This window comes from Arachis hypogaea, chromosome 11 (assembly GCF_003086295.3).
Source record: "Arachis hypogaea cultivar Tifrunner chromosome 11, arahy.Tifrunner.gnm2.J5K5, whole genome shotgun sequence".
NCBI lineage: Eukaryota > Viridiplantae > Streptophyta > Magnoliopsida > Fabales > Fabaceae > Arachis > Arachis hypogaea.
Window position 1 is genome coordinate 58,908,998 of NC_092046.1, and position 11,491 is coordinate 58,920,488.

The following is an 11,491-nucleotide window of genomic DNA, read 5'->3' on the forward strand; positions in this document are numbered from 1 at the left end:
AACTATTTTCTAGCTAGTAAAATTCTTAATTATTACCGCACTAATTAGTTTCGAAGTAACAAAAAATATAAACTTAAATGTTTATGCCACTTGTAAATATTTGAATATCTGGTCAATAAATAGCCAAGCATACAAATATAGGTGGTGCATATAGTTGTTCATATCTATAGCAAGAGATGGACAAACATCATCCATGGACACACATGATCAATTGCTATGTTCTTTTTCTCAGAGCAACAAGTTTTCTTAGGAAGAGGAGGAAGAGCCTTTGGGCACAAAAAGAAATTCCTTGAACCCAAGTTCATCACCTTCTCATCTCGCTCCAAACCTACATGCACAGCCAAAATCATACACATATCCTTATTACATTATCATGAAATTAATTAATTAATTAATTAATATACAGAGTTCTGCATATATATATATATATCAGGTCATCAGTAAATTGGGCATCAAAATTGAAAGAAAAGTTAGTTGTTAGTTATTACATGCAACATTAATAATAATGGTAAGCTCAGATATGCAATTATAATGAAACTGATTTCAAATAATTGTTGTCTGATCCGTACTTTTTATTCTAGATAATTAAGAACCTTAATAGACAAGACAAATTTTTATCATCATATTCATTAGTCAAATTATGAAGACATTAATTCATAAATGAGTAACTAAACATATATGAACATTATTTTTAGAAGATTCTATTTTATAACATAATTTAAAACTCCCTTAAAATGTTTTCATATGAACAGTCTCTCTGATTATTATTTTATTTATTTTCTCTTGGTATATATTATGGAGTCATTTTGAGTTTAAGGAAAGACAATAGTCATATGATGAGTAATTTAATAACAATAATGCTGCATAACTTGTTAAAGATTTTAAGTTACCATTCAGGTGTCATATTATAGTCTAATTTATTCAGTGAAAATATAGATAGAGCAAGAAAATGAAAAATAAAAGATAAGATAATACTAATAATTACTTTCAAGGGCAAAAGAGGAGTAGTGAAGGTCATAGCGGTTAGGATCAGTGTCCTTCAAGAATGGTCTCCTCTTCTCCTTCTCATAAAACGCCAATGCTGCCTTCACCAAGTCGCCGACGGTGTCCTCTGCCGGTATCACCACTTGCATGGCACCCGGGCTATTCTCTAATGTCACGTTCACCAACAATTTTGCCGGCCGTCGAGGACTGTTTCCTCCGTTTTGCATGGCGAAAAATGGAGGAACCCTCGGGGGCGTAAGAGATGTAGGAACTAGTGTGCGAATGAGGCCGGAATTTTTCTCTGGCAGCACATTTTGGAGTTTAATACGGCGGCCAAAACCCAACGGGCCGTTATCGGAGATTAATTTTCTCCGATGACCCTGTTGTATAGGAGTCATGCTTATTAGGATAAGTATTTTTGCGTTTTCTTTTTCAAAGCTGCGCTATGTTTGCATGTATTGCACTTGAGGCACTTGAGAAGCAAAAGTATTGAGGGAGCTAGTCCTATTCCTAACTTCCAAGTAAATACTAACAATGCAAGCAGAATGGAGATATAAAATGTAAGGTTTTGTTTGGATTATTATAGGAAGCTTCTCGGAAAGTGTTGAATCAATTTATGTGTAGATATCGTTTTTGGCTAAGGAGTTTTAGAATTAAAAATGATATTTAAGTAATAAAGAGTAACGGTAGAGAGAGAATAATTTAAAATTATTTTATTTAATTTAATATTTATAATTTTATATATATAGTTTTTAAAATTATATATTTATTATATTTAATATTATATATTTATTTTAAAAATAATTAATAAATATAAAATAAAATAACTTTAGACTAATTTAAATTGATTTTTATCGTTCCCAAACATTTTTGTTAAGAGTAAAACCATGCAATGACAAATCATTTAGATCTTTAATCTTTTTGCTTACACAAGCTCGCTTCACAACTTGGGTTGATTTTTTTAAATTTTAAGTGTACTTTTGTTAAAATGATATGATACTTTTTATTTAATTCAATATCTAGAAATTGATATGTGATTTTCGCTCATACTTTCTTCTTAAATATTATCAAATTTCTTTTGATAAATTAATAAATAATTCTGAGGACATGTTGGAAGAGGTAGCGGCAAGGCAGAGCCGGTAGTACTTGTACTTTCTTACGAGTGAAATTTCCTACGAGTTGGTGGAGTCTGATGTCTTTTTTTGTTTGTGTCCTTTTAAGGTGACGTTTTGCATGGACTCTATCATAGCCGTAAAGGTAAACTAACAAAATTACCTTTGATTTTTTAAGACGCTGATAAAAATATTTTTATTTTAGGTAAGGATACAAATATCCTTAAAATGTTTTAAAATATATTAAAAATAGTTATGTTAGATATATATTTTTAAAAAATACTTAAAAATTAAATTTAAATATTATTTTTTTGCAAACATAATTAAAAAGATAGACAACTTTATTTTTTAAAAATTAATAAATTTATGCTAAGTAGATTTTTTTTGGCCAATTTTTTTATTTATGACCAAGAATAATTTTGAAAAATAAAAATAAAATTTTAGAGATCAGCATTTTATCTATTTTTTAATGTACTTTTTAAATAGCAATGTTATATGACTAATAAATATTATTATTTTGAATAAGCACTTTACAAGCAATAGTTTAAACCTACATTTACAACTAGGAGCGGAGTTAGATAAAATATTAGAGGGGGATCAAAAATATTTACACAATAAAATAAGACTAAAATAAAATTTTAAAGGAGAATAAACTGAAATTTACATATAATTTACATGTAAAAATTTAAAATTAGGAGCCATTGCCCCCCTCCCCCTTCTCACTATGTGGCTTCGCCCCTGAATTACAACGCACATGAGTTTACACACAAAAAATACATACTTTCATAAAAACATTAAAAAAATTATAAAAAATACTAAGTTATTAATGTCTTTCATTCCCAAACTTTAATTTGACTCCCAAACATTTCGATTATATATTGGCACTACAAAAAAACAGCTCTATTGCCACGCTTTTAAAGCGTGGCAAAAAGAGAAATAAAAAAGTAATAGAAAAAAATTATATTTTTAAAATAATATTTTAATTTTAACCAAAAGATAAAAATAACATAAAATATATAAAACAAAAAATAACATATTATAAATATTATGAACAAAATTAAAATTTTAATCAAAATATTAAAAATTAAAATAATACTTTATTGTAATAAATAAATTTTTTTGTCTTGGTACCCTAATAAATATTACTTTTAGTCATACACACTCACAAACTCATGTATCTTAACAAATATTTGAATAGTATGTTGTTTTCTTCCTTTTTTTTTTTTTTCTTTTGGGTCAAGTTACATAAGGTTAGAGTTGAACCTGAAATTTCTAGGCGAGAAAGGGAGACATATGACATTGAGCTATAGGTCATTGAAAATAGTATGTGAAATGACCTAATTTCTGGTAGGTCGGGATCACTACCTATTATTAGGTTCTACTTCTTAGTTAACCTATAAGATTCTAGACTCTGTACTATTTATATACATATGAGCCTGTCGCGTTATCGGACTCACAAATATTTACCAAATTTTATATGTTTTGCGGTTTCAATCTTAGAAAAAAGCTGAGAAATACCATACAGAAAATAAATAAAAGCATTTATCACTTAATTGAACCAAATAACCAACAAGTAATCATAACAGCAAATCAAATATCATATATATATATATATATATATATATATATATATATATATATATATATATATATATATGTACAGACTTACGATTTTTCAGACATCTGGTCCATGTAGCAAACTCTTAGGCTGACATTCAGACTAGCTAAAGAAAATCAAGTCTTAGCCCTCAAAACGACTCTACTAGAGTGAGGGAAAACAGAGTCTAAGAAAACAATGACCATATAGACAAAACACCGTTGAGGTGTACACCCGATTTATTCATCTTAGAACTAGTCTCGAACACCACTTGCAACACCTCTACTACTGGCAACATCAATAGCTGGCTCTGTGGACCATCAGATCTCCAATGTGGGTCCTCATCAGGGTCCTCGTCAGAAAAAGTAGAGAGGTAACTGACGCATGCACATCATATTGTGTTTTTCTACTCTTTTTTATATAAGAAATTAATACATAATGATTAATTATGGAGTGTTTTGGTGCTTGAATTGAATATTGCTTTAATTTTTTGAGTTAATGAATTTTGCAGGAAATAATGAAAAAAGAAGCAAAAAGCACAAAACAAGCTTAAAAGAAGAAAAGAGGAAGTTTTGGGAACACTTTAAAGCTGAGGACATGCTTTGGAACCTTAGGCCACGCTTTCAAAAGTGTGGCCCATGAAAAGAGGAACCACTGGAAGTGCAAGAAAACACGCCAAGGAGAATGGGCGTGTAGAATGGAAACGCCTTCGATATGGGACTCATGCGTACGCATGCCTCATGCGTACGTGCAACACCTGAAAAATGTGGATTCATGCGTACGCATGCTGCATGGGTACGCGCAAAAGCTAGAAAAATGAGGGTTCATACATACGTATGCTGCATGCTTACGCGCAATTGAAGCCTTTTGTCATGGTCATGCTTTCGCATGCCTCATGCATACGCACGGCCTAGTGAATAGTGGATGTTCCACACGCCAGGAAGAACGGGCGTTTGTGCTTTACACGCCTTCGGCACTTAAATGAAGGCTTTTTCTTTGGCAATGTACATGGGCGTGTAACGCCATATTTTGGGCATGTCACACGCCATATTTCACCTCCTAGGACCCTATTTGCTAAGTGGCATTTCACACGCCAAAGCCCAGCATTACACGCTAGGCCAAGTTTCCATAAGACTATTTTAAAGACCCCATTTGGGCGTTTTACACACCACAACGATGGCATGACACATGCCGAGGAAAGAAGAGTTCCAAAGACCAGAGAAGAGCGGCGTTTAATGGCACACCTATGCGTGTCACACGCCTAAGGATTATTTTTGAATCTTACTTGAAATTGAAACAGAATTGTGCTTCACTTCTTTTTCTTAAGTAATTGACTAAGGAATTAGCTGTTAATTAAGTTAAAGAGAAATTACATTACCAAGGAATTGGAATTTGATTATTTATAATTCGTCGTGATTAATCTTTGCATACCTCATCTAAATAAACACAAGGTTTGTTTTCCTAAGGAGTGAACATCTCTGACACGTTAACTATCTTTATCATCTTACTTTCTCAACCAATTTTTGTATGCTTTTGTTAAATTTTCTGTTTTCATGCTATTTATTATTGAAATACTTTTTCTTGATTGTCTGACTAGAGTAGTTAATTGACCATTGCTTGGTTAATCCGTTAATCCTCGTGGGATCGACACTCACTCAACATGAGTTATTACTTGATACAATCCGGTGCACTTGCGAGTGTTTTGTGGTTTATGAAATCCGCATCTAGTTTTTGGCACCGTTGCTGGGGATTAATTGTGGTTAACAAACTACCAATCAATTGATTACCTAGATTAGACCTTTTTTACTTTTTGTTTATTTACTGTTTTCGTTTTATTTCCCCCTGGGAATTCTCTTCACATAGTGAAGGGAGTTCCAATTTGATTTTCTTGTTGTTTTTGTCTATGCAGAATAACAGGGATATAGAAACGCTTCAATACGATTCTAAGATTAAAAGAACTCTTTGGTGACAAAGGAAACACCCTAGAAATCAAAGAGTTGAAGAAGACATTGAAGAAGTAGTTGAGGAAAATTCTGAGCAAGGTATGGCAGAGAACAGCAATGCCAATGTTCCTCCACCTAGGAGGACTCTTGGATCTTTCACTACCCCCAATCTAGGGAGTTGTGGAAGAAGCATTGTAACACCTACTGTCAATACCAACAATTTTGAGTTGAAGCTTCAGCTTGTTACATTGGTTCAAGAAAATTCTCAATTCAGTGGGAGACCGCAAGAAGATCTGAATTTGTTTTTCTCCAACTTCTTGCAAATTTGTGGCATTGTCAAAACCAATGGCGTACCGACTGAGGTTTACCGACTTTTGCTCTTTCCTTTTTGATGAGCGAATATTTTATACGCTTTTTGGCATCATTTTCATATAATTTTTAGCGTGTTTCTTTTGAGTTTTATTAAGTTTTCATAGGTTTTAGTGTAAAAGTCACATTTTTGGATTCTACTTTGAGTTTGTGTGTTTTTATGCACTTTCAGGTATTTTCTGGCTGAAATTGAGGAGTTGGAGCAAAAGTCTGATTCAGAGACAGAGAAAGCACTGCAGATGCTGTCTGGATCTAACCTCCTTGCACTTGAAAGAGCTTTTCGAGAGCTACAGAAGTCCAAATGGAGTGTTCTTAACGGCTTTGGAAAGCTGACTTCCAGGGCTTTCCAAAACTATATAATAGTTTATACTTTGTTTCAGAATTAAAGGCCTAAAACTGGCGTCCAACGCGAGCCTCCTGCCCTAGTCCAGGCGTCCAGCACCCAAAGGAGGAGACCAGCATCCAAACGCCCAAAGAGGACCCCTAGCCAGCGTTCAACACCCTAGAGGCCTCCTAGCACGTGAATTTCATCAAAGCTCAGTCCAAACACTTACCAAGTAGGCCCCAGAAATAGATTTTAGCACTAAAAGACTTTTTTACCCTTTCTTATGTAATCCTTAGTCATTAGCTTAGTTTTTAAATAACTTTTACACGATCTTCAAGGCAAGATCAGCCATATTTCATTTTTCACATTGTATTTTCTATCAGTATGAGTTTCTAAACCTCCTAGGTTGAGGGCAGGAGCTTTGTTGAGTTTTATAGATTAATAAAAGTATTACTGTTTCTTTTCAATCCGTGTTTGATTCAATTCTGAAATGTATCTTCGTTCTTCAACTTGGTGAATGGGATGACCCGTGACAATCATCTTCGTTCTTCAAACTAAGATCGCGTGCCTGACAACGACCCATGTTATTCTAGGGTTTATGTGAATACGTAACTGGAAAGCATCGTACCACCAGCTTGATTATACATCTCTTAGACGGCTTATCCACGACTTCATTGGGGACTTCTCGAGACACCAGTTTAGCCGAAGTATGGGGAGATTAAGGTCTCTGTGGTAGAGGCTAGAATCCAAAGGCACAATATTCTCTGATCTGGAAGATTCGACCTTGTTTGTGGCATTTTGAGTAGGATCATTAAGGAGAATGGACTGCAGGAGCTTCACCCTCAATCAGAATGGATCCACACTAACCCTGGGGTTTAGATCTGGAGAAGCATTGGTGACCTCTCAACGGGTGACAATCACATACGGCCTGCCATAGAAGAAATCATTCACAATTGAAGAAGACAGTAATACTAGAGTTAATCCAGAAGGATAAAGCATCTCCAAGCCTTCACCATCTTTTTATCATTGTAAACAGGTCAACCTAGTTTAGATCTCATTATTCCTTTTATGCAATTAAACAACATACCAACATCTCCTACTCACCTGACTAAGATCTACAAGATAACCATAGCTTTCTTCAAACCACAAACCTCATGGGATCGACCCTGACTTGCTCAGGTATTACTTAGACGACCTAGTGCACTTGCTGGTACAGTTGTACAAAGTGTGGGGATTCGTGCACCAAGTTTTTGGCGCTGTTGCCGAGGATTGTTTGAGTTTGGACAACTAACGGAAGGACTACATGGTAATCAAGGTCCTTCAACCTCCACTACCCCCTGACAAAGGAGGTACTTCCATGCAGAGTAAAATTATGGAGCCTCCTCCCCTGGTGAAAACTCATACAGTTTCCCCAGATATCAAACTTAAGTTTGGTGTTGGACAATCATCACCCACCAAGGAGGAAGGTCCTGATGACAAGTCATCTTATGCTAGCTTTTCAAGCATTTTTCACTTGTTTCATTAGGTTTTATGCACTTTCTTCCATTATAAGTAAGTGATTTAGAGTGGATTTGCATGGTTATGTCAATTCAATCAACCATCAATAATTTGCCACAAAATTATAAGGTTTAAGCTAGAATTAGTTGGTTTTTGAATGATAGAGAGATATTGTGAATTTGGTGATGCTTTGTTTGGTAGGTGTAACGACCCAATTTCTGGTACGTCATGATCATACTAGAAACTGAGCGCTACCAACTTGTCTACCTATCTATTATCTATTATGTATTATATGAGCCTGATTCGTTGTTAAAAGCGTAGTTATTTTACGAGGTACTTTTTTTTTTAAAACATTTGGATTAATAGACGAAATCATTCATAAGCAATTCACAACTGATAGTAGATAAAACAGTTATAAACAACCATACATAAATATATCACATGCAGTTGATATCATTCGGTTATCCAGCCTTTATTAGAGTAAAGATCTTTAGTTAGGACACCCCTAGATATAGATAAATAATATCTATATACATATATATACATACAACATCCCAGGCCCTGACCTGTTCAAGAAGTCCCTAAGCTGGCACCCAGGCTAGCCTAGACTCTATACTCACCTAGTCCCTCTAAACTACTAAAGCGAGGGAAAGTACGTTCTAGGTCTTCAAAACTCAAGTCAGGTGGATCGTCATCAAAAGGTGGAAGGTCGTCTACTAATCCTCTGCACGATCATATGTCATCAAAGAGCGTCTCTCAAGTACTTCATCGAGTGGCCACATAACAGCAACATCGTACGGAGGACTTAGGTTAAAGTTTGTAGATAAGCAGGGTGCAGATGTTGGCTGGTCTCACAGTATTTACATATAAACAGAAACAGAGTTCACTCTAGACTCAGCAGACTACCTAGAGCGGAATCTTTTTTGCGAACGGTCGTCAGTGAACTACGGAAGTGTACCCAAACTTCCATCTGAAGGGGGAAGAGAGAGAGAAGGGGTAAGAACTGGGGAGTTCTTAGTAGGGTCGGGGTTATTAGTTAAGTTCATTAATTTGGGGTCGATTAGCAGACAAATAACATAATATAGCGAAGCAGTAAATAGAAAATAAAGATAGAAAGAGAAAGTAGAGACAACAGAAAGCAGAACACAAGCAAAAGAATACAAGAAAATAAAACACAGAAATAGCATCAAGCAGACAAACATAAAGAAATAGACCACACTCAGAAAGGAATGCAACAGAGAATGATGTGCAGACAAGAATGATGCATGTCTAGCCCTAGTGCAGGTAATGAGCTCATCTGTCGATTACTAACCCGCTCCCGACGTTATCCAGCAACCTCTGTCTGGATAAGGCTTTCCTATTGGCTATACCCCTGTGTACAGGAAATAACCCCTCTGCCACCACAGGGTCCACTGCACGCAGGAAATAACACATCTGCCACTGCAGGGATGTATGCCGACACACCTTCTGTATAAAGGAAATAACCCCTCTGCCACTACAGAAATGGAACAGGTGGTCACGGTACTTCTGTAGCAGGAAATAACCCCTCTGCCTTACAGAAATAAAATATGGATCTGTACCGTAGGAAAGCGTTCTCAGTGGTCGCACCACTATCTATCTGACTGCCTTCACGCAGTAAATCATCATACAAGTATATCTGGCGTTGCCTTAGCGCAACAAATAAATAAACACATCTCTTGGGCTTACAGAAATAGTGCCCCTGCAAGTGAACTTCGGCTTACAGGAATAATATAAACACAACAGAACAACTTTCTGTAGGTGAACTTCGGCCTACAGAAATGGCACCTCTGTAAGTGAACTTCAGCTTATAGAAATGGTGCCCCTGTAAGTGAACTTCGGCTTACAGGTATCACAACTATCTGTAGGTGAACTTCGGCCTACAGGAGCAACACCCTGAGATACACAATTGATATTCACTGCAGGTGAACTTCGGCCTACAGGAATAACAACTCACTGTAGGTGAACTTGGGCCTACAGGACCTCTAGGGCCAATGGAAAAGCAGCAGATGAACATACAACAGAACATCATGCCACAAGGCTTAACTCTTTATCCTTATACTCTTCTCCTCTATTCTTTTTGTTATATTACTCTTTTCTCATTATCATCATTCATTATCATTCTCGTTATTCATCATCACTTTCACATTCTTATACAGTACTTCTTTCTTTCTCTGTTCAATTATACTATACAAACTTTACAGCTTTTACTTTTACAACATCTCAACTCAAACCATTTCTCTTTATCAGATTACTCTTTTCTCTGTATCCCTTTATTCTACTCTAGTTACTCTGTTCTCTGTATCTCTTTACTTCTCTCTGGTTACTCTGTTCTCTGTGTTTCTCTACTCTGCTCTGATTTCTCCGTTTAACGTATGTATTTAAAGATTATGTAAATTTCGGTATGAATAGTTATCCTGTCCCAAGTATAGGTTCATTAAGTCTATACTGAAACAGTTTAACTTTTCATATTATACCTAACCCTAGTCGCAACTCAAGGACTAACTATGTTGCCCTAGTTCGTTCACTAATTTCTGTCTGTTTTTCTATCATTAAAACTTAACAGACTTTTCTTTTGGTTTTTATCTTTTCTTTAACTTTTCATCTTTCCTTTATCTTTGCCTCACTAATATATTCTTACCACTCCCTAAGTGTTTTATGAAGGTAATTATGAGATTCTGCGCTTAAAGTTGTCTTTCTAAAGCTTTTACAGAAAACTGCCTTTTCTGCATTATTTTATTATTTTTATTAAAATATTATTTTTATTTAAATATTATTTTTTAATATTTTATTATTATTTATTATTTTATTAATATATTTTCGAAAATTATCTTAACTTTACCCTTAACCTTTAAAATTCACTTTTTACCACCCGTAACTTTTAATATTTCTACTTTTACCACCCTAACTTCCAGAAATTACAAAATAACCCCTCAAACACCAAAATATTTACTTCCTTGCCCTTTTCAAGATCTAAAAGGTGTTCTTCATTGTACTTCACCACACTCAAAGTGTTCTTCATGTTCTTCATAAATTCTTCAGATTCTTTCTCTGTTTTTACCCGTTTTTCAGTCTTTTCAGCAACCGATTTTTACCAAAATTCAAAATAAATTTCCAGCCACTAAAACCCCATCTTTTCTACATGATTTTAACATAAATTTAACCTCAATTTAAGCCCTAGGGTTTCGTTTTTCCAGCTGCCCCAAGAACACACATTCATAGCTTGAATTTCATCAAATTTCATCAAATTTTCACCAAAATTTCAACAAGAATTACTCATACAAACAATCAATTTCAAGCACAGTCAAACCATATCATAATCACACAACTCAAACAAAATCAATCAAGATTAAATTCGTCAATCCCTACCTGGTTTTGCTGCTCCTAATTTGGTTAAACTTTCAGGTGGTCCTTAAGCACTTTTTCCTCCTAAATCACATCAAGAACAACTTTAAATCCAAAAACTCTCAACTGACCAAATCTCACTCAGTATGTTAGGAAGAGATATCTCACCTTAGACTTGCTGGAAATTCACGTTTCTTGGCCCTCAAGTCAAGTTAAGCATGATTCCTAAGGAAGAACATCAAGAAAACACATGTTTTGCATGGTTTTCCTTGAAAACCGAATTGAAATGGGAGGGAGACAG

At 35.0% G+C, this 11,491-nt stretch overlaps 1 protein-coding gene across 1 annotated transcript; it reads right to left on the bottom strand.

Annotated features, from left to right (window-relative positions):
* Nucleotides 1-68: 68 nt before the first annotated feature.
* LOC112723908 (uncharacterized) lies at nucleotides 69-1,514 on the bottom strand. Its single transcript, XM_025775265.2, has 2 exons — nucleotides 986-1,514; nucleotides 69-328 (listed from the first exon to the last, which is right to left on the bottom strand). The coding sequence occupies exons 1-2, from the start codon at nucleotides 1,380-1,382 to the stop codon at nucleotides 165-167; spliced, it is 561 nt and encodes a 186-aa protein (XP_025631050.1). The 5' UTR covers nucleotides 1,383-1,514; the 3' UTR covers nucleotides 69-164.
* Between the last annotated feature and the right edge of the window lie 9,977 nt (nucleotides 1,515-11,491).

What these genes read in the sequence shown, in the direction of transcription:
- LOC112723908 (XM_025775265.2), bottom strand. Translation starts at nt 1,382, where the DNA reads ATGACTCCTATACAACAGGGTCATCGGAGAAAATTAATCTCCGATAAC. An exon ending in CTCCTCTTTTGCCCTTGAAA is followed by an intron (nt 329 to 985) that starts GTAATTATTAGT and finishes CTGTGCATGTAG; the next exon opens with GTTTGGAGCGAGATGAGAAG.